This window comes from Chlorocebus sabaeus, chromosome 1 (assembly GCF_047675955.1).
Source record: "Chlorocebus sabaeus isolate Y175 chromosome 1, mChlSab1.0.hap1, whole genome shotgun sequence".
Taxonomy (NCBI): Eukaryota; Metazoa; Chordata; class Mammalia; order Primates; family Cercopithecidae; genus Chlorocebus; species Chlorocebus sabaeus.
This window is the reverse complement of record NC_132904.1, coordinates 2,219,335-2,242,175: the sequence shown is the minus strand read 5'-3', so window position 1 is coordinate 2,242,175 and position 22,841 is coordinate 2,219,335. Positions and strand designations below refer to the sequence as shown.

Sequence of the window (22,841 nt, the reverse complement as noted above, 5' to 3'; positions counted from 1 at the left end):
CCCGCCCTCTGGTCAACCCCTGGGTCTCAGACGCCACTGGCACTGAGGGGCTGGACAGGCCTGGTAGCATGCCTGACGTTCCTTCTTTATTAAATGACGGATTCAGGATGTTGTGATTACAGTTGGAGGTGACTGTTAGAAAGGACAGGTGCATGAAGGCAGAGAGTGCCCATAGACTCGGCTCTCGAACCGGGGCAGGAGGGAACAAGGTGAGCTGTGCAGCCCACAGGACGGGCGGGCTGGGTGGACACAGCCCCCCAGGTCGGCCAAGCTGAGTCTCTGGGCGAGTGGCTCCCAGGAGAGGCCTGGCTGAGCAGGCAGAACTCCCTGGGACCCCAGGGGCAGAAGGACCCCTGCCCTCCAGTCCCCAAGGCCCAGGCCCGTCTCCACTCACACACGCCACCTACATGTGACGTCAGCCCTGAAAAGGTAACAGGAAAGTTCAGAACAAAAACAAAACCTCAAAAGTAAAAAGGCTACGTGTAGCAGAGTAATACCGGAAACGTTATATACACAGGCGGTGATGGCCCCCTCAGAAGTGTCCGGGTCACTAGGGGGGCACTGCAGAGGTCCTTGCGGCCAGAGCTGCGGGGCCTCAGTACACGGAGCTGTTCCGGATGCCACAGCACAGCACCATGCTCAGGATCATCTCGAAGATCTGCGGGAGGGTGGTGGGGCGCTCCGTCATCATAGGGCCCTGCGGAAGGGGCAGCCCAGAGAACAGGCCCTCCACCCCCGCCCACTCACCATGATCACGGCGACCACGATGGCAGCAATGCCGATGAGGTACAGCTTCCCGGAGAAGAGCTCATCGATCTTCTGGTGGCAGTCTTTCTGCAGGGTGGCCAGGTGCGTGTGGTCAGGGACCGGGCCTCGGCTCCCGGCTCCCTGTTGTCACTCAGTAATCCGCGGTCACCACAGAAAGTGCAGAGGGGAATCCTGGAAACAGCCCCCACCCTCCACCCACCTCGGACCAGGTGGGTGCAGCGGCCCGGCCTCTGCCGGCTTTCTATTTTCCACCCTTTTTAACATAAACGCGAAATGCCTGGGACACACTATGCCCTTTTCCCCTGAGATCACGATCATTGGTGTCACTAGACCCCTACAGCATCACTGATGTGCACCCACTGACGACTTTCACTGAGGCCTCAGCAGGCAACTTCCACAGGGCACTCTACGGCCTGCAGGCCCTGCCAGCTACAGGCTGTCAGGGACGTCCACACCCACAAGTGCACACGCGGAGCTGGGGGTGCAGGTGAGTTCCGCCCCCCCAGAGCCTCCACCTTCTTCACCCGGCATGCGCAGCGCAGGGCGCCTGCCTTCCTCGTGGGCCAGATGCAGTCCCACCCCGACCCTCCCAGCAGGGCAGCCCCGGCAGGGGCCACACCACCCAGCATGGTTGCTCCCCGTGGGGCTGCTGTGTGACCTGCCGACCCCACCCAGGGGCTGGGCGGTGCGAGGGGATCAGGCGCGGCCCCGGCGGCCTCGCACACCTTGAGGAGGTTGCTGATGATGTTGCTGCCCGAGGGACACAGATTGTTCTTGAGCACTGAGGTGGTCAGAGCGGCCAGCGTGCTGGAGCCACAGCAGTCAAGCTGCAGAGAGCGGGGGTGCGAGGTCAGCCCTGGACGTGCCCGGGGGATGGCGGCTCTGGGGAACCCACGGGGAGGCGGCCAGGGGTACGCAGCGCTCCCCACTGCAGAACACATCCAGGGGCCAGCCTTCTTCCTCCTCAGCTGCGCTGCTCAGAGCTTTCCACACCCGGGGCCAACCTGGCCCACTAGGTTCCCACCCGAGGACCGGTTGAGCCCAGGGGTCCTGGAGGTCCCAAGGGCACCTCCTGCTCCTGAGGTCTAGGCGGAGGCAGGATTTGTCCAGGACGAGACACTCCCCAGCCAGGTTCCCCCGGCCCTGCTCCCTGCCCTCGCCCCCGCGGGCCGCACCGTCTCGTGGAAGGTCTTCACCACGGCCTTGGCATTGTTGGCGTCGTCATCCACCACAGCCTGCTGTAGGGCCTGGTCATAGAACTGCTTCACATCCTTGGCAATCTGGGGGAGGCGTGTGGTCACATGCACTGGGGGGACCTCCCCCACCTTGCCCCCACCCCACCCCAGGCGGACACACTTTTCCCAGGCTCTCTCTGGGCAGGGTGGCTTCGAGGCCAGACCCCAGAGAACAAGGACTCTGCACTCTCAGTGCCCAGGGGGTGTTGGGACACAGGGGGTTGGCCTTGTGTTCAGCGCCAATGCTGCCTCCTCCATAAAGCCCCTGGAGATCCTCCTAGCACGGGGGACCCAGGAGGAGCCCAAAGAGCTCCCACAAGCCATAGGTCAGCCCAACCCCCACCACGACAGGAGGAGGGCCCCCCTCACCCGCCCCACCCGCGACAGGGGAGGAGGGTGCCCCCCTCACCCGCCCCACCCGCGACAGGGGAGGAAGGTGCCCCCCTCACCCGCCCCACCCGCGACAGGGGAGGAGGGTGCCCCCCTCACCCGCCCCACCCGCGACAGGGGAGGTGTGGCGGGTGAGGGGCACACCCACGCACCCAGGCTCACCTGGTCCTTGTTGACAAAGCCCCAGATGCCGGCTGCCACTTCACAGGCAAACAGGATGACCAGACAGGTGAAGAACTGGAGCCAGACAGTGGCCAGAGGGGGGAAAGAGGGCAGGCTGTGGGAAGGGCCCTGGGACACACACCCAGTTGCCCAGCAGGGGTGTGTGTGAGGGGCTAGTGGGAGTCACCAGCCCACGACCTGACCAGGAGTGAGCAGCTTGTGTGGAGCCCTGGGGCACAGGGCTTAAGACTCAGTCCAGGAAGGAGCCATCAAAGCCCACGATGTCCCCACGCGGCACCAGGCTCCGCAGGACAGGGTGGATGGGGCGGGGCGCGAGGTTTGGGGTCACAGGCTGGTGAGTCCAAGATGTCTGCAGCCCCCAGGGAGGCGTGTACAGCAGCATGACCCCTGACTGGTCTTCCCCACCCCCTTGCTCCTGCTCCCCACAGGAAGGGGGAGCCATGGGATGTGCCTCAGTTTCCCCCACTGGAGACAACGGGCACAGGCTCCCTCTTCCTGGACTGGCCAGGCCCTGGATGGCACAGCCAGGCCTGGGCTTCCCACTGGGGGCGGTGTGCCCGGGACGCTGAGGCTCGCCTCAGAGCTAAGGCTTGCTCCCTGTTATATTTGTGGCTATTTTTTGACAAAGAAAAGCGGTCACGTAGGAACTGGCCATGATGGAGATCAAGCATGATGGGATTTAATTTAAAAACCAAACAGGAAAACCAGGGCACAGGAGCCACCTCCCCCAGAACTCCAGGTTCCGCCCTGAGCACCAGCTCTGGCCCCTCCTCAGGGCTAGACGCAGCCCCCAGCCCCTCCCGGGCCCAGGCGTCTGCAGTCTGGGACATGAATCCCCAGTCCTCCCTGCCTTACCGTCCCCAGCAGGCACTGGGATTCCTGGATGGCCCCGTAGCAGCCCAGGAAGCCAACGAACATCATCACAGCGCCCACGGCAATGAGGATGTAGATGCCTTGTGGGGAGAGAGACACCGGTGGGTGCCTGCACACTCGTTCACAGCCCAAGACCCCGGAGGGTCCTGGGTGCTGACCCCACCACGGGCCGCCCAGCTGGGAAGATGTGGGGCTGCTGGCGGCCAGGGATGAGCAGCGAGGGACCCCACATCCCAGCCTGGCCTGGTGAGTTCTCTGTGCCTCAGCTACCTCTCCCATGACACAGGACGGAGACTGAGGAGGCCACGTGGGGACTGTGCACCTTGTGAGTGCTCCGAGTGCTGGTGACAGATGCTTCGCAGGGATGACACCTACGGTGTGGCCCACAGCCTGCCACCCGCCACCCACCACCTGCACCCACTCCCAAAGCCTCTGGGACTGGGCATGGGGTGGGAGTGGCATCAGAAGGCACAGGGTGGGCCCCGCTGTAGGCTGGGGTTGAGGGGGCAGCCCAGGAACTGGAACCGGAACCAATGCTGCCTCCCCAGTGTGGTGCGAGAAGAGGGCGGGGGGCCCTGCTGGCTCCTGCCCCCCATCTTGGCTGCACAGCAGCACTTCGGTTATGGGACCTGCGTTTGAACCTGGCTGCTGTGTGGGCGGATCAAATTGGCTTCCTAGGCCCTGGGCTGAGGGCTGAAGCCCAGCACCCCACCTGGGACAGCTGGACCAGGACATGCAGGCCAGCCCTCCCGAACTCCCCCATGGCCCCTGGCTGGGCAGCACCCTCCTGGGGAGGGAGAAGGCACCGTCCAAGGGTGGGGGGCACACTGTGGGCTCGAGACATGGGCCTGGTCACCCAGACAGGGCCCTGTACCCTCGGGACAGCTGTTAGTGTCTCTCAGTGTCTGCCCATTCCCCTATCCCTCAGCAGGCGGGACTGTCCCCTGTCGCTGCGGCAATGCAGAAGGCAGCCCAGGCCCCCTCCTCACAGCCAGGCCCATTGTCCCTGCCCAGCCAGTCCAGGGGAGAAGGTGCCTGGGGCAGGACCCACCGCCAGGCAGAGAACACACCCAGATCTAGGGCTTGGCCACCCAGCCTCCTGCCTGATCAGATGAAGCCTCTGCCAGCAATGCCTTGCAGGTGGCCACCTCCTTATGGGCACAGCGCCCAGGAGCCGGGTCTCCCTCCCCTCAGGCCCTGACACTCCTGGGTTGCAAGGTTGGGTTCACTCAGGGGTGCAGGTCAGGAGGAGCGCACTGCCTCTTTTGGTCCTGACAGGAGGTGGGAGGCCCAGGGCTGCCAGACCCCCTGCCAGGCCCCAGCCCCACCCCAGGCTCCTCTCCAAAGCCCTCAGGCCTAATCCACCGCACCCGCAGCGTCTCTGAGGGGAGTGAGCCCAGCAAACCCACCCTGTTCCCAGCGCTGGGAAAAAAAGCCCTCGGCAGGGCCCAGCCCGCATCGGGGATAGCAAGAGGCTCCAGAAGGCCAGTTCTGGGATGGGCAAGGACTTGACGGCCAGAGGAGATCCAAGGGGTCTCCGTCCAGTGGGGACCCAGGCAGAGCCGATGTCGGAGGTGACAGGTCCTGTGGTCGTGTGGCCAACACCACAGCAGGCTCCTCCAGCCCAGGGAAACCACAGCCAAGGACCGAGGGTGGGCGGCTCTGGGGCTGGAGCTCTGATGTGACCACGGTGACACCATGCGGGTCAGACCCTGGCTTCCAACGCCAGCCTTGCCCTGGCACTGTGAAGGCAGCACCACTGCCCCATGGGGCCTCAGCACAGCCTGTGACCTCTGCTTCTGCCGAGAGTGGGGCACAGGAAGGAGGCCTGGCATACCTCTCTGGGGTGTCCCCTGTCCTTGCCCCAGCCCGAAGCTTAGTGACCCTTCAGCTCCTCTCCGGCCACACGGGGCCGGACGCCGGTCCAGCAGCAGGAGCTGCTCCAGCCACAAGGCTCGGCCGCTGGGTGCCTGGGGAGTGACGCCTTCCAGGAACACCTGCCTCACACCCAGTGGCCCCAGGTCCTGGAGAAGGGGGCAGCCCCTCCTGTCCCTGGACAGGAGTACAAGGAATGTGCTGGGGGCAGCCCCTCCTGTCCCTGGATAGGAGAACGAGGAATGTGCTGGGGGGGGGCAGCCTCGTTCTAGGCCAGGGATGCTGTGGTTGTCACTGGCTGGACTGGTGGCCCTGGAGGACAAGGCCCAGGATGGCTGGGAGGACCTTCTGGACCCCAAATAGCCCTAATGATCTGGGGAGCGGGGAGGAAGAGGCCCGGGAGGGGCCCCCCAGGAGAGATGCACCCTCGGAGATAGGAGGATGCTGGCCAGGCTTTGCTGCCCACAGCCCAGGCACACGGGCAAAGCTAAGCCAAGTGCTTTTGAGGACGCGGGCAGGAGCGCCCCAGCTGTGTGCAGGGGGTGTCTCCACACGAGCCCCCGGGACAAGCAGCCTTTCCCGTTCTCCTGACAGACACCTGTGAGGGCACCACGGCCCCGAGAGAGGCCAGGAACCTATGGGCAGGGTCACGGGACCCTCCCCAGAATCGGCTGGGCCCAGAAACCCTCTGTGGGCCACAGGCTTCTGTCTCTGGGAAGGACAGGGACTGTCCCTGTTGACACCATCTGGACCCCAGCACCAGCCATCTGACCCATGAGCGGGGTATGGGGAGGAAGGAACGGGCACGCCGTGTGGCCAGGGCCCTCACCTGGCCCTGGGGTGACTGCACAGAGGCGGGACGGTGCAGGTGTGGGGCCATTTCGGGCCTCCTGGGGCCCTGGTTCAGCAACCAAGCCAAGCAGCCTCCGTAACTGGCGGGGGGCTTGGCCCTACAGCTCCAGGCCTGGGGCACCTGCCGGCTGAGGGAAGCCCTGAAGACTGGGGACACACAGGCTGCCCACCCCACCCACCCCTCAGCTTGTGAGGGCAACAGGGCCACCCCAGAGGGGTCCTCCAAAGGACAGAAGCATCTCAACAAATGCTCCCAGAGCCCCACCAGCACCAGCCCTGCCAGGGGCACCAGGAGGAGGGACGCTGCTCTGCACAGTGAGACGGTCCTCTTCCCGCTCCGGGCCTTGCCCCTCCCCGCCTCCTCCACCATCACTTCTGCTCCTGGGGGTGGGGAGGGCAGCCCAGTCCCCCACACGCAGCCTAATAAGGCCGCAAGGTGCAGCTGCCTGCAGAGGCAGCTGAGTCACACCAGCCTCTGGGGTGTCTCCACCCCTCTCCACCCCTGCCCTGCCCCCTCTCCACCCCTGCCCTGCCCTCTCTCCACCCCTCCCCTGCCCCCTCTCCACCCCTGCCCTCCCCCATCTCCACCCCTCCCCTGCCCCTCTCCACCCCTCACTGGGTTCCATCCCTTGAGCTCCATCCCTCTCTCCCTCCCAGGCTCAGTGCAGCCCAGGCATCCAGCCCCACCCTCCCCCGGGAGCCTCCCCTGAAATAACCTCATACTTAAAATAAGCAAGCTCTCGACACAGTCCGTGCCCAGGCCTGGCTGCCACCCCCTGCCCTGGCTCAGGCCAGAGGAGCCAGCAGGCCACAGGCCCACCTCCATTTCAACCCTCTTGCCCAGAGCCCTTTCCAGGGCCGCCTCCCTGCCCAGATATGCCATGCCTGACTGCCTTTCACCCTCCATGTCCTCACCCAAAAGGCTAGGCCCTGCCTCCTCCTGGAAGCCCTCCCTGAATGCGTCTGTGGCCACATGTGCACTCACCTACGTAGAAGGTATTGGGTGCAGGCTTGTCTCCCAGCTCCAGATACAGGAGGTTGGTAGTCTGCGGGTCATGGCGGAGCCACAAGGCTACACCCAGGATCACGCCTCCAGCCAGCTGAGAAAGAGCGGGAACGGTGTCACATGTACCAAGAGGACTGCGCCTGCCCCACACGCGCAGCCTGAGCAGCCTCCTGCCTTGCTGAGCCACCCGCTGGCTCCCGAGCAGGGACCAGGTGTCAGCTCTGCTGCCCTGGTTTTCGCAAAGCCCCGAGAAGCCCCGGGAGCCAGGAAGCATGAGGGAGGTGCTTTGGCCGCCATCTTCTTGGAGCCTGGCCCTGCCCTGCACCTGTGGAGTGCGACTCCAGCACAGGACTGCCAGGAAGACACGGGACGCCGGTTCAATCTGCCTCTCAGATGAAAACGGAATACTGCTTTAAGATAAGTGTGTCCCAGATATTGCATGGGACATACAAAAAAAAAATCTAGTGTTTATCTGAAGTTCAAGCTTAATTGGACACCCTATAGTTTCACTTTCCACATCTGGCCAGAGGTGATACGACGACCTGAGCATCCCAGGAACACCACACCCTCCTGCAAGGATGTGGCACCACCCCAAGAGTTCTGAGCTCGTTGGGGCACTGCCTCTGTCTGGAGGTGCTGAAAACTCTGGGGTGGGGGCACCCCATCTTTGCTGCCAGGAGGAGGGAATAGGATTTGATGTTACCAGGCCAAGCTGTAGGCACCAGGGCCTGCGGGGTTTGTGGGATACATCCCTGCTGCCATCAGCCCTGGGAAGGGAAACTTGGGAGGAAGGAAGCTGCTGTGGTTTCCAAGATGGGCTGGGGGAAGGGGTGCACAGAAGCCAGCCCAGCACTGCCGCTCAGCAGCTGGGGCAGGAAGGGGGCTGTGCTGGGAGTCTGGCTGGCGGGGATGGGGCTCACAGAGAGGAGAGGCCCTCAGTGCCAGGTCGTCCTGTGTGCACACAACCAACTCTAGCCAGGTGGGGTCTACCCTTGAGACTGGGTCCCAGACCAGGCCCAGCTCAGCCCACTCTGATCATCCGACCAGGCCAGGCACGTGCCCTAGGCCCACCTCCGCACGCACCAACTCCTCCTCTCTCCCTAGGGGCAGTGCCCAGCCCTCTGGTGGTGGGAGGGGACACAGGCTTTTCTTCTGTCCCTCGTGCCTAGCACCATGCAGGGCACACTGCGGCCATGTGATCCCCATAAATGACCAGTGGCCCTGAGTCCTGCTGCCCCCACCCTCCTCCACTCCAGGACCCCTCAGCCTCCTGCTGCCCCCACCCTCCTCCACTCCAGGACCCCTCGGCCTCCTGCTGCCCCCCACCCTCCACTCCAGGACCCCTCGGCCTCCTGCTGCCCCCACCCTCCTCCACTCCAGGACCCCTCAGCCTCCTGCTGCCCCCACCCTCCTCCACTCCAGGACCCCTCGGCCTCCTGCTGCCCCCACCCTCCTCCACTCCAGGACCCCTCGGCCTCCTGCTGCCCCCCACCCTCCTGCTGCCCCCACCCTCCTGCTGCCCCCACCCTCCTGCTGCCCCCACCCTCCTGCTGCCCCCACCCTCCTGCACTCCAGGACCCCTCGGCCTCCTGCTGCCCCCCACCCTCCACTCCAGGACCCCTCGGCCTCCTGCTACCCCCCACCCTCCTGCTGCCCCCACCCTCCTGCACTCCAGGACCCGTCAGTCGCCTCTTGCAGATGCTCCTCCCTGCTAGACAGGATGGGGATTGAGTCCCCTTCAGACCCCTCCTGGGGTTTCTTCCCGCCCCAGGCATGAAACATGGCCTCACAACCCTCCAGCAGCCTGGGGACACTGCATCCCTGGGACACAGTCAGTTCCAGGGTCTCTGGTCCACAACAGGAGGCCCTTGTTGCTGGACAGTCTGGGTGGGTCAGGCTTTACCCCCTGCTGCCCCAGGAGGACAGTACGAGAATCCCCTAAAACCCAGTCTGGCAGACAGCCGTGTGCAGCACTCAGGCAGGGACCACCCACGCCAGGGCGTTCTGAAGAAGCCTGTGGGGTCAGGGCCCCATAAGTGTGGCCACCATCCGGCTCCCATTGGCCTGGGCGAGTCTGCCTTCCTCCTCCATGCCACTCTCACAAAGGGCCAGGCCCTGGGGGCTTCCTGGAGGAGGCGGCAGGGGGACACAAGATGAAACCAGCCAGGTCAGGAGACACCCAGGGCGATGAGGGCACGACTTCCCCAGCGGAGAATGTCAGCCCAGAAGGCAGCTGCTCCCAGAGCTGAGTCGGAATGCTTGGCTCTGCCACCAGCTGGGTGCCAGGCAGGTCCTGTCCCAGCAGCTGAGGCCTTGCCTCACCAGCACCAGGCGCTGACCCCACCACAGATGCAGGGCTGCCGGTCAACTGCAGAAGAGAAACCGAAAGCTTAAAAAAAAAAAAAAAAAAAAGAGAAACCGGGAGCTGTACCCAAGACCACCACCTGGACAGCCCCACTCCTGCTCCAACGGCCCTGCCAGGGAAGCAAGGCCCTAAGGTGGGGGTGGGCAGGAGACTGTGCCCAGCAGAGTGTGAGCTTCGGGCCCCAGTACCATGGCCCACACCCAAGGAAAGCCCTGAGGACTCCCCAGGCAGGCCGGTCTAGGGCTTCTGTGAGGGTTCGGGTGGGTGGAGGAGCTGGGGGCTCTATACCTCTTCCCCCTTCCCCTCACACTCCTGCCTCCCCTCCCCTGGGACCTAAGCTGGGCCTGGCAAACAATAAGGCCAGAGGGGGCTGGGCGTGGTGGCAAGCGCCTGTAATCCTAGTACCTTAGGAGGCTGAGATGGGAGGATCGCTTAAGCTCAGGAGATTGAGGCCGCAGTGAGCTACGATTGTGCCACTACACTCCAGCCTGGGTCTCAGACCGAGGCTCTGTCTCCGAGAAAAAAATTATCCAGGTGTGGTAGCTCATGCCTGTAATGCCAGCGCTTTGGGAGGCTGAGGTAGGAGGACTGCTTGAGGCCAGGAGTCTAAGACCAGCCTGGGCAACATATCAAGACCCCATCTCTACAAAAAGTAAAAATAATTAGCTGGGCATGGTGGCATATGCCTGTGGTCCCAGCCACCTGGGCGGCTGAGGTGGGCAGACTGTGGGCCCAGGTATTGGAGGCTGCAGTGAGCTGTGACCACAATGCTGCTGCACTCCAGCCTGGTGACAGAGCGAGACCCTGTCTCATGGGGCTCTTGCCCCAAAGGGGTTGTTGATGGTCCCCTGTAGCAGGGCTGCCAGAGCACCTTCTCCATGCACCCGACACAACAACCTGGGCTGTGGTTTCTCAGACCTTCTTCTGAGGAGCTGTACCTCCTGCCCTCCTATGGGAGTTTCAACTCAATTTTCATACTTTGGTTTAGAGAGGATGGCAGCCTACTTCCCCTGCCCAGGCCCCAGACTGAAGCTCTTCCGTGCCGAGTGGAAGGTGTGTTAGAATCACCGAGGGCCCGACGGGCACCTGCGAGCAGTACTGGAAGCCATCTGGCAGCTGGGACCCCAAGTGTGCCCCTCACATGACAAGGCCCCAGGGAGGCCAGGGGCCCCTGGCTTCCAGAATCCTGCAGGAGCAGACAGCTCCTAGTTCTTCTGTGCCCGTTACACCCATGGGAGCACAGGGAGGGTCGTGGACAGTGCAAGAGAGGCAAGAAGGGTGGGGGCTGGGGGGTGGCCCCAGAGAGCCTGGCTGTCCTCACCCTGTTGCCCTCCTGGGCTGGCTCCATCTGCAGCCTGGTGGGAGGAGGTGGCGAGGCCGAGAGTTGCCGTGGTAACTCTGGCTTCCTCCAGGGCCTCTGAAAACATCACTTATTTTGTTTTGAAACTGTGGTCCGGAGACCGTTTTGAGAGCTGTTCCAGGACAGAGTGGGGTAGGTGGATGGGGGAGCCTCATCCCCACAGAGACCTGGCGACAAACCCTGACTCAGCCACAGGAGCTGCAGAGCCGCTGGAAAGGTCCCCGGGCTCCCTGTGCCTCAGTGTCCCCCTCTATAAAACAGCTGATCCTGGAACCATGCCTGGCTTGGAAGCTGCTCCATAGGGGCTGATCCACTCCACGCCCTCCCTGGCTGGGCAGCGACCACCCCTCCTCTAGCCTGGGCACTGAGGGGATGACCCCATCTAATGGGCACAACTTCCTAACAGAAAGGTAGTGACAGCAAAGCTTAGCCTAAACCCTAAACCTGCTAATGGTGGGACTCCAGGCCACGTTGCAGCTCCTTGCTGGGCTCTGGGAAGGGGCTTCTTTTCAGACTCCAGGGCCGTGTGGGGAGGCTGCCCCCAGACAAGCCCCGGCCCCAGGCCTCTGCAGAGGGTTGCAGGGAAGGCTGGTCCTGGCCTGCAGGGCCTGGAGGAGCCTGGGTCAACACCAGGAAGGACCCGAGGGCCCATGTGACTTTTAATAGGGCAGAACAGCTGGGCCAGGAGGGGGTGGGTAGGACAGTGGGAAATGGGGGTGACGCCAGCCTGCCCACCTCAATTGTCCCCGAGGCTACCAGAAACAGTCGGGAGCCACCCTGGGTGGAAAAATGGGGCAGGAAGGAGTGCCAGGCACTGGGCAGAGGCCTCACCTGGGCCTTGGTCTTCCCAGCCCTAGCATGGACCCACAGGGGGCCATGCCGAGCTCTCCGGCCTTCAGCAGGGACCCTGAGCTGGAGCTAGGTGACAACAGTGGTGGTGATGGTCACCCCCAGTTTCTGGATGAGGAAATGGAGGCGGAGGGGCTCCCCTAGGGCCACCTACGAGGGAGGGCAATGGCAGCACCAAAGCCCCACGCCCCGTAGTGGGAAAGGCAGAGGTGCCCCTGCCCCATAACAGACCCCATGTGGAAGGACTAGCGTTCCCCAGAGTCAGGAACCAGGAAGCCACCTGCTCTCCGAAAGACACGGGGCAGGGCCTGGTAAAGGACCTGTGCCCTGAACGCATGCAGAGCTTTCCAAATTCAACAGCAAGCAAACCGACAACCCAAGCTTTACAAGATGGGCAAAAGACAGGAACAGACCCTTCCCCATAGAAGATACGCACACAGCAAATAAGCACACAAAGAGATGCTCCACCTAGCTAGGGACCAGGAAACCCAGGTCAAGCCGCAGCCACGGCCTGAGCACACCCGGAGGACTGGCTGCCATGAAAACGACCAACCACAGCACGTGCTGCTGGGCGAGGCGACTGGGGCGCAGGCAACCGGGGCTGTAAAACGGTCCAGCCACCTTGAATAACAGTTTGGCAGTTATGTAAAACTGCTGCTTAAGTGGTGAAACCCACATTCACATGACCCAGCTGCTCCACGCCCAGGTATTTATCCAAGAGAGATGAACTCAGGTTCACACAGACTGGTACACAAATGTTCTAGCAACGTTTCTTGTAAATGCCCCAAATGGAAATAACCCACATGCCCACTGACCGGTGAACGGGTGGACCTGGGGTCCATCTCGGCCTTGCACACGTGGGTGTAACCCTGCCTGGCAATAAAAAGGAACAGATGACGGGCACGCCACAGCACGGGTGCAGAGATGACGGGCACGCCACAGCACGGGTGCAGAGATGACGGGCACGCCACAGCACGGGTGCGTCTCTGGGTAATTGTGTTGAACCAAAGAGGCAGAACAGCAACGGTGCACAAGGGCCTTCTGAGTTCACTTGTTGAAATGCATGCTGTGGGCACCCACAGCGAGGGCCTGTGGTTGCCCTGGGACGGGGAGGAGGGGCAGGAAGCAGGGATCCCAAGGGTCCCAGAGGCGCTTGGGGAGTTGGTGATGGTTTCACAGGGGTATAAATCTGTCAAAAGTTACCAAGTTGTGCCCTTTAAACATCTGCATTTACTGTGTGTCAATCACGTCTAAATAAAGCTGTTTGAAAAGCCTCCACGTCCCAAGTCCTTGATGACTGAACTCCTGGGGGCCAGTGTTTCTTCTGGGCCCCAAAGGCCCCAGGCTGCCATCTTGGTGCTAACTTCTTCCAAGGTGGAGCCAACGCTTCCCAGGGGCAAGCAGCAGCGTGGGAAACACCAAAGCCGTGTCCTTAGAAGTGCAGTTTTAGGATCAATCAGAGTTAGGACTGGAGTAACTATGGAGCCCGGATGTCAGTTAAAAGAGAGAGTCCCGCTTTCATGGTGATGAGGTAGAGGGCAGCCCAAGGCCCTGGCTGCTGAGTGCCTTTCACCTAGGTGACCTCAGGCCCATCTTAGCCTCTCTCTGCCTTGTCTACAAACCAGGAAATAAAAGTGCAGAAGTTGACATCCACACAACTCAGCCTGCCACAGCAGCACCCGGCTCTCCAACACAGGTTTCATAAGTGTTGGAATCTGGACCTCCTGTCATCCCTCTCCCCACAGAGACATCCATACAGGCACCTCCCTGCTCAAAGCTTGCCTATGGGACGCCTCTCTGCCACCAGCTCCCACCTCCTAAGATACTCCAGCCTCCCGAGGTGCCCCGCTTCTGAGATGCCCTGCCCTCATGATGTCCCGCCTCCCAAGTGGCCCGGCCCCAGAGATTCCCCACCTCCCAAGACACTCCACCTCCCCAGATGCCCCACCTCCCGAGACGCCCCACCTCCTGAGGCGCCCCACCTCCCGAGGCGCCCCACCTCCCAAGGCACCCCACCTCCCGAGGCGCCCCACCTCCCAAGGCACCCCACCTCCCGAGGCGCCCCACCTCCCAAGACACTCCACTTCCCCAGATGCCCCACCTCCCGAGGCACCCCACCTCCCGAGATGCCCCACCCCACAAGATGCGCTGCTGGAGGTTGGGGATGGAGGGTGGCCCTCAGGATGGAGCCCAGGTAACCTGTGGGGTTCCTGGAGGGCTCCTTGCAAGGCTACTGAAAGCAGTGTTTGTAACTCTATGAAGGATTGTTTCTTTCTCCTTCCTGGGAATTAATAAATAACAGAATCGACTTCAAAAAGGGGGGCTGCCAAGCACACTGGGTTCCTGCCCAGCCTGTCCACTGTTTCCAAGAAGCAGCTGAAAGGGAGCAAAAGGCAGCAGGCGCTGCCCAGGCAGGCCGAGGGCAGCTCCCCTACCCATGCCAGCTGCCCGCTGCCCCCGCAGGCCCCAGACAGCCGGGAGTCAGAACTTCGGGTGGGAGCTCTCCACGCCAGCACACACACCCCCACAGCTGCAGGAAGGGGCAGGGATCTGGTCGCTGCACCCATACCTTACCCCCACCCAGACGGGCCAAGTGGTCACCCCAAGGCTGCCCAGGCACCCCAGTGGGGGACGAGGACGATGGTACATCAGCTCACCCGCCTTTACACAGAGGCCAGGCGTCTGTGTGTCTCTAGCCCAGGCCCTCCCTTGATGCTCCTGGGGAGAGGGTCACCAGGCAGGGCCATACTGCGGGCTCTGTGCCTGCTCACCCACACCCAGGGACTGCACATGTGGGAAACACACCGGGAAGTGCCCATTTGGTTCAGCCACTGGGAGGTGCCGGGGCCTGAGACACCCTCTCCAGGAGGACAGTGAGGCCCTGAGGTAGGAAGGAAGGGAAGAAGTCTCCCTGGAGATACTGGGTGAAGGAGGGGAGTGGTTCGCCAAGGTGCTTCCAGGAAGGGACGCTGGGGGCGGGAGGTGAACGGACCCTCCAGCCTGGGTCCCCACAGGCCAACCCCTCACTCTCTGCCCACCAAGAAGGGGCAGTGCCAGGCCTGGGTGTGGAGGTTGGGGACAGGGCCAGACTCCTCCCTGGGTGACGTGGGGCCCTCTCAGGCCCTCCTAGGTGGTGAGCAGCTGCCCCTCTGACCCCATTGTGGCCTCCAGGGCCGGGAAGGCAGCATGGAGGGAAGAGGAGCAGGAATTCTCTCCTAGGCCAGGAAGCGGAAGCTCCACTCACAGGGCCCCTGGCCCCTGGCCCCGAGGAAGCCGCCTGTCTCAGCATCTAAAAATAGGTGTCAGGCGAGGATGCTGGCCTTCAGGCCCCGCCTGCTGGGGGGATGTGAGGAGTCATTTCCCTCGGGACCAGGAGGATGGGCACAGGCTCAGAGGATGCTGGTGTCTCCCAGGCATCGGGGGTGGTGGGCACCGTTGCCCCGAGGACCAAGCCCCTTCCAGGGCCAGCTGTTCCCAAGGCAGGGAAGCCAGGAAGTCCCTTGCTCCAGTCTAAGCCTACCCCTGCTCTGGCAAGCTCCTCTACCCCATTGGCCCCTGTAAGAAGGGTGTGTCAACACAGACAGTCCCAGTGACCCACTGGGGAAGAGCCAGGCAAGGGGCTGTGGGGTGGCTGGCAACCCCAGGGCCATGTGCTTCAAAGAAAAAGGTCTGGGTGGGCCAGTGCCCCCAAGGGAGGGTGATGGGAGGCGGGAGATGGGTGGCCTCAGGCAGAGGACCAGAGAGCAGGTAAAGGGGCCCAGGGCAGCTCAGGGTGTCTCTGGCCACCAGCAGTACCTGAGATGCTGCCCAACACAGCCTGGTCAAGAGCCAGTACCTGCTCCCGCCTGGGTGTGGCCACCCGCCCCAGGGGCACCCCACTCAGCTAGGGTTCCTCACAAGCCACCACTCTGGAACCGTGGCTTCCTTACTGCCCAGTGGGCCTGATAATCACCGGGCAAGCCTGAGGCGGTGTGCGTGGCTCCAGGCTCGGAGCCTGCCCAGCGCAGAGTGGGGACTACTTCCTTTGAGCTGCCTTCATCTTCTCGGGGACAGAAGGAAAGACTGTTCCATGCAGCCCCAAGGTCAGGCCGAGTCCCGGGGGGTGGAGGAGTGGCCTGTGGCTGCCCCATCTACTGTGTGAGAGGGTGAGCTCCCAGGGGCCCAGGATGGGGTGGGGGCTGGAGTCTGTGCTTCCCAACCTGTGGCCCCTCGGAAGCCCCTGGGGTCCCACTCAGAAAGGAGCTCCAGGATCAGGACTGTTCTGGGCCCCCATCAGCCTGGATCCTTCACCTGTCCTGGGATAAGCCTCATGCCCTGTTTTACCTACGCTGTTACCTGGGGTTGAGCTTTGAGGTTAGTTCTGCACTGCACTGGATATCATGCTCCTGGCAGGCTGTGAGGGGCCTGGTCTGGCTGGGGACAGAAGTGAGGACCCCAGGCTGCCCGCCTGCCCTGATCCTGGAGCTCCATGTAACACAGCACAGGGCACCCTGCGGGGTCCCCGTCACTCAGCCCTCTCCCTCCCATCCTTTACCTTCTCCGAATCACACCACTTCCATAACTGGGAGCCCGAGGGGCTGAGGAAGAGGGAAGCAATCACTTTCCAAACGTAGTGGGAGGGCATAGCTCCAGACAGAAGGGCAAGGCGGGGAGGGGGCGTGAGCCACCAGCCTCTGGCCAAGCTGGACGCTCCCTCCTCTCAGGCCCCTGGCATTTGGCATCTCACACCTGGACTCTCGAAGCTCCCCTGCTGGGGCACCCGCATCCAGGAGAGAGGCACTTAAGAGCTCTGCGCCCCTGGCCCCCCAGCCCTACTGCACCTCCTTGAGCCCGCAGCCCTCAAAGACCTTGTGTGGGGAGTGGGGGGCAGCTGCCTTCTCCTGGCCATCCTAAGGCCATGGCATTGGTGGCTAGCACAGAACACCTACAGCCCCGAAAGCGAGATCCAGCTGACCTTCCATGCCCTTGGGCATGGCCCCTGCCTGAGGGGACTCCTCCAGCACTGGGGGCCTACCTGGAGGACCCTCAAGGGTCTCTCATGATTCAGCACCTGCTCTGCATCCCAGGTTGGGGGGCTTAGTTTGGGCCCAGAAACACAAAGAATGTGTGTGCAGGGCTGGGGGACACTGAGTAAGTCCAGAGGTTCCTGGAAGGCTGCCCAGCATACCAGGTGCCACTGCGTCCTACCAGGCAGGTGGGGATGACTCGGAAGTGGAGATCACTGAAGCCCATTTCTGGGTAAGCCTGGTTCTTCTTGCCCAAAGGGGTGCTGGGAACAAGTCAGACACCTGCAGGGGTGCACGACCACCCAGCACCCACGGCGCGCCCAGCCTGGATCACAGGGAGGTGGGGGCCAAGCAAGGGGCAGGGTACCTGGCTCCTCCCAGCCCCAGCCCCACCCATCCCCAGGGTCCTCTCCAATCCGCAGCGGGCACGAGGGTGACCACCTGCTCCCTCGCACAGGTGCCTGGACTCTAAGCCTTATTGACTCTATGAGCAAAGCTCTTCCCATGGTGGGATTTCAGGTACAGAAATAGGGGATCATTTGGGGTCTGTCTCCCTGTCTGGGCTTGGAAGCAGTTATGAGATAGGGATTGGGGGTGAACCAGATTTCTGAAAGTTGAGCTGAACTGGGCGCTGGGGCGGGTGTAGGAGAAGGACCCTCGAACCCAGGAAAGAATGGAGGGCTTTCGGGCACACACCCTGGTGCCCTCAGGGAGGGTGGGTGACTTGTCAGCACCCGGTAGAGCCACAGCCAGCCAGAGGGGCGACCAGGAAAGTAGGCCCACACCTCCTTGCTTTCACTCTGTGCCCTGCACTTCTGGACAGCCTCACTGGGGCCAGTCTGTAGCAGGGACAAACCAGACTTCCTCTTCTCAGCCCGCTTGCCCCAGTGACCGTTTCCCCAAAGCTGTGCAGTCAGACAGCCTGGGGGAGCCAGGGAAAGTCCACACGCCCACTTGGTGAAACCAGGCACAGGATGTCCTAGCCCCCCTCCCCCACAGCGCCTGCCAGGGTTGCAGCCCCTCTCCCGGAAGGACGGCAACAGACCTGCCACGTGACAGTCATGTGTTGTCTGGAAGCGAGAAATACCCGTTAGTGAGGCTTCTAATCAGTCTCTTTCCCAGCCGGGTTTGGCTGCCCTGCCACTGGGAGGTGGCCACCAGCTGCATTAGGTTGGGGGAGCAGCCAGTCCCAGGCAGGAGACACAGCTCTTCTCCCTGCGGGGACTGGTGACACCTCTCCTGGGCTCCCTGGCCAGCCCCCGAGGAGAAGCCTCTTATATCCATTTCACAGATGAGGAAGGCAAGGCTCCCACGGGCCAGTCCCCTGCCCCGGGACACAGGCTTTCTTGCCCTGCTCCTGGCAGCAGTGGGTCTCAGGTGCCAGCCGCCTCTGATGGAGGCTCCCAGACCCACCCAAGGGACAGGATTTCCACGCTGCTTGGCCAGGGTGTCTGCAATATCTTCCCTGCTTGGGCCAGCCCCGCACCCAGGGAGACCAGTTCTCACTGGCCCCCAAAGCGGTCAGGGTGCAGGTGCATACGCTGCCCGGACCTTCCCCCTCGCACCTTGGCTTGGGAAGTGAGACGGCAAGAGTGTGAGTGTGTGTGCAGGCGGGAGTGAGGGTGTGTGCACATTCGTGTGTGTGAGTGCCTGTGCGTGTGTGTGGGGGCTCCTTTCTGTGAAAAAGGTCAGGCTACCCCAGCTGCCTTCTTCCACAGGCAAGGCCTTTTTCCTCTCTAAAATGGAACTTTTAACAAGCGCCCCATCCAGACATGCACTGTCAACCTCCGCCCCACCAGCCTCCCCTGAGCCCACGGGACTGCACTGAGTCCCTCTGGGCCCTGCAGGGTTCCTGCAGCCCCTTCCCCACTGCACATCCTGCCTGCCTGGGCTGGGTTCTCTGAGGCAGGGGTCCCTTTGGACCCTTGGCCAACCCCCACACCCTGAGTCCTTCCTGTACCAAGCCCCCTGTCAACACTCAGGCATGTCAGCGAATCCACCAACAACCCCAGGAGGCAGGCTCATTGAGGGCCCCCACTGCAGACGGGGGAGGCCAAGGCCCAGGACCAGAGCAGTGTGGTGGGGACTCCACTGAGGGACGCCCAAGCCCATGGCACTGTGCTCTCAGCCGCACACCCTGCGACACCAGGGTGGAGGGGGGTCCACCAACCTCACCTCACCCAGCCTGGCATTCCTGGCTACAACAGAGCCCCAGTGGATGGGTGGGTCCACAGTGACTGTGAACGGACTCAGTTCTCAATGCTTTGCGGGGAGCGGGCCCTGGGGAGAGGAGTGGTGAGGCCTTGGAGACATTTCCTCGAGCCTTAATAACAAGCATCCCTGGGATGCGTCAGGTCTCCACCCCAGCTGCCTGGGAAACTTCCAGGCCCACCATGGCGACACTCCCGGGGGACTGCCAGGGAGACCTCACAGCCTGGGCAGGCAGGAGGGACTCACCCAGCGGTGACCCAGCGGTGACGCATCCTCCAGAGAGCAAAAATCCACCTCCAGAGAAGTCCCCTTCCCTGACTCCCCTTCAGCCCCCGCCCCCAGGCCCACACTCTCCTCATCAGGGGATGGGGCTCCAGGGGCCGGCAGAGGGACATCCTGTGTCCCGTGCCTCTCCCACATGCCTGGGCTGAAGCGGGCCACCACTAAGCAACAGCCGAGGTGCCAGGCCTGTGCCTGGGGAGGGCAAGCCCCTCCCAGATGGCCTCGCTGCCCCCACTGCCAGGGCAGAGCCAAAGGCTACAGTGACTCCCACCAGTGTCCCAAGCAGACTGTGCAGAACAGCTGGGCTTGGGGAAGGTGGGATGTGACCGCCCCACTCCTCTCCCAGCTGAGAGTTCAGTTCAGCCTCTGTCCATCCCCCTCCAAATAATCTCCCTGCCCCAGACCTGCACTGGGATCCTCAGCCGTCCAGATGGGAAACAGATGTCTCTGGTCCCACACACTGGCTCCAGGGGCCATTTTAAAAGTTTGCCCTCCCTGCCTCAACTTGAGAAACACTCGGTCCACTGGGACATCAGCCGAGTCTTCCACGAGAAGGGGGGTGACAGCCTGGGGGGACACAGGGAGGGGCTTGCAGTCTCTGCCCAGGGGCGTGGCCACGGGGAGGCCACCGTCATGGACACCCACTCCAGTCCTTCCAGGCCAAGAAGGGATTTCCACCCCCTCCCCAATTCCAACACTGACAGGAAATGGAGACAAAAGGCGAAAGCCCATCAGTCACTTCCCAGCAGCAAAGACTGCGGTCGGGAGAAAGCCATTCTCAGCAGGAGACCCTCCTCCACCCACGTTGGCACCCAAAGATGCCCAGCGTGGGGGCCCCTCTTTCCAAAGCAGCGGCCCCACTCCCAGACCCTGCCATCCACTCCAGGCCCCTGGTGCCACTCTCTTCCTTGTGCCAACTCAGAACCGCGGGACCCCACTCCTGCAAGGCCTCCAGAGTCCTTCTGGGAGGAGGCCTAGGCTGGAACGTGTCTGGGTGAGGAGAGGGGGATCGGCCCCCAGGCAGGACAGCCAGGGTGCGCGCACCCCAGCTTTTGGGCCATCCCAGCGGTGACGTCCTTTTAGGCGCGACCCCCAGGAAGGTCCCGGGTGGTGACAGCAGACTGGCGAGTTAGCTGGGCTGGGGAGAGAGTGAGGCGGATCGCCCCCAACCTCGGGCAAAGTGTGCGCCCCCGCCCCACCATCCAGGGGCGGCGGCCCTTGATGAGCTCATGGGGGCGGGGCGCCAGGAGTCCCGCCCGCGAGCCCCCCCTTCGTCCCCGCGAAGCAGCAGTCCGGAATCCGCGGCCAGGGACCCGCGCAGCCCACTCCTCAGCTGAGGGGCGGCCGGGTACTCGGGTCCCGGCCCGCGCCCACCGCACCCATCACTACCACTTAGCGGGAACTGCCCGGCGGCCCCCAGAAGCCCCGGCCCGGCCGCAGAGCTGGGCCCCCGCGCACAGAGGCCCCGAAACTCGGCTCGCAGCCCTCAGCCCCAAAGTTGGGGGGCGCGGCGGCCCCGGGCGACCCCCCACCCCGCTCCTGGAGCCCACAGGTGGCCCCACAACTTCGCGGCCCGCGCTGCGCCCGCGGGGCCTAGCACGCGGCCGCGGGACCTGCCCGAGGTGGGGTGTGTGCCCGTCCCCTCCCGCCCTGGCCCCCGGCCCAGCCCTTACCCAGAAGACGAAATTGAAGACGAAGAGCAGGTACTTGATGCACTTGGTACACCCCTCCACTCCCATGGCGACGCGGGCGGCGGGCGGCCTGCGGGGCGCGGGCCGGTCCTGGGAGGCGGGCGGGCCGGCGCGGGGCCTGGCGGGCAGCCGGCAAGGGGGCCTGGCTGGCCTCGGGGCCTCGGTGCGAAGAACGGGGCGCGGGGGTGCGGGGGCGCAGGGGCGCGGGGCGCCGGAGGCCTGGCCGGATACGCGGTGGGGTCGCCGCTATCTCCGCTGCTGCGCGCTCGCTCTGTGGCCGGGCGCGCGCCCCGCTCAGCACCACTTATAGGACGCCACGGTCCCGCCCCCCGTAGGCCCCGCCCCGGCCAGCTCGCGCCCCGCCCCCGGCCCCGCCTCCCGTCGCCAGGGCGCGCATCGGAGGGGTACGGGGGCGCTGCACCTACCCCCAACTTGGCGCGTTTCGGCCAGGACCTCAGGGCCCGGGTGCACCGTGCTGGGCGCGGGAGGCGTCCCTGAGCTGCTGTCGCGCTCCGAGCCCCCGAGGGGATGGCAGCAGGGCCGCGCCTGAGGACAGGCATGCAGCGTCTGCCCAGGAGTGCAGGCCCGGTGCCGAGAGAACAACCTATTCCTCCCTCCCTCAAGCACCTTGGACAATCTGGGAGGGCTCCCCAAAGGAGGTGAGCACCTTGGACAATCCGGGAGGGCTCCCTAAAGGAGGTGATGCTACAGTGGTTGGCTTTGCAGAGACAGGAGGCTTTGCTCACATTGCTCTCCGGGGCTGGAACGTGGGCAGGCATGAGGCCCCCTAGTCAGTGTTGGCCTCAAGTACAGGCAGCCAATCCCTGTCCCACGGAAGGGAAGAATTGCTGACCCATGCTGCAGGAGTCTGCATCTGAAAAGGACACTGGGCCCTGAGAGGGCAGCTCCCAGACCAGTGTGAAGTGTCCAGGAGGCCAGAGCCACCTATAAGAGAACCTCCAGATATTGCATCTATTTCATCCACATCCTGGTTGTGTCGTGCCCCAGGGATGCCAGCCTCACGCTGTGGCTCTTCCTGTAAGTGTGGGGCCAGGCCCGCTGCACTTACTGCTTTGGGCTAATGATTCAGAGTGAGGGGTGCTTCCTGCCCAGAGGAAGGAGTGAAGGCCTTCGCAGGAGATGACACACCAACAAAGGTTTCCCATGCCCTCTCCAAGAAAATTGATGGACAACAGGGCTGCGTTGTGGGCGGGAGCTTACCTGGGAACCACATGGAACCAGGTCCGGAGAACCGTGCTCTAGCTAGCTCGTCTTAGCAAATGTCGTCCAATCCAGTGCTAACTGATAGAACCTTCTGCAATGATGGGAATGTTCTGTAGCTGGATAACCCCTGGCACAAATGACTACTGGGTACTGGAAATGTGGCCACAAGGAACGGAATTTTTCATTGTGTTTCATTGTAATTTAAATTCACATGGCCCTGGGTGGCCAGTAGCGCTCACATTGGACAGAACAGCTCTATTGTAATCATCTGTGCTCTACCAGTTTTCTTGGTGGTTAGTTTGTAAACTGGTTTTGGCTTCATGCCTGCATAAGAACTACAAGCACGAATTTATGCCTGGTTTTACATTTTGTGCCTGTCAAAGTGACATTATAAGAAAAGATACTATATGGTCACTTGAGAGTCTTTGAGGATTCTTTTTGTTTAGAAGGGAATAGACAAGGGTTCCAGCATGAGGAAACATTTCTCTGAATGTCCTGGACACCTGCTCTCCCATCAGCTCCCTGCTGTCCCCAGTGATGGGGACATTTCCCGCTAAAGGTGTGGGCTGTGTCCTCAGCAGGGGGAGTTGGGTGGAGGGAGACACTGACTCCATTCTCAGGAAGTGAGAGGAGGGGGCAGATCCGTGCACACTGTGTCCTTGACCACCAGC

General features: G+C 62.8%; 1 protein-coding gene across 1 annotated transcript; it reads right to left on the bottom strand.

Annotated features, from left to right (window-relative positions):
* Positions 1-64: 64 nt before the first annotated feature.
* CD81 (CD81 molecule) lies at positions 65-21,226 on the bottom strand. Its single transcript, XM_008007267.3, has 8 exons — positions 20,929-21,226; positions 7,162-7,276; positions 3,432-3,529; positions 2,556-2,630; positions 1,944-2,048; positions 1,494-1,595; positions 748-834; positions 65-658 (listed from the first exon to the last, which is right to left on the bottom strand). Exons 1-8 carry the CDS (start codon positions 20,992-20,994, stop codon positions 596-598), a joined length of 711 nt encoding a protein of 236 aa, XP_008005458.1. The 5' UTR covers positions 20,995-21,226; the 3' UTR covers positions 65-595.
* Positions 21,227-22,841: the final 1,615 nt, after the last annotated feature.

Excerpts from the sequence above, each read along its gene's own strand:
- CD81 (XM_008007267.3), bottom strand. The coding sequence starts at position 20,994 with ATGGGAGTGGAGGGGTGTACCAAGTGCATCAAGTACCTGCTCTTCGTC. Across the intron at positions 2,049-2,555 it reads GCTTTGTCAACAAGGACCAG|ATTGCCAAGGATGTGAAGCA; the intron begins GTGAGCCTGGGT and ends CGCCTCCCCCAG. Across the intron at positions 835-1,493 it reads TCATCAGCAACCTCCTCAAG|AAAGACTGCCACCAGAAGAT; the intron begins GTGTGCGAGGCC and ends GCCACCCTGCAG.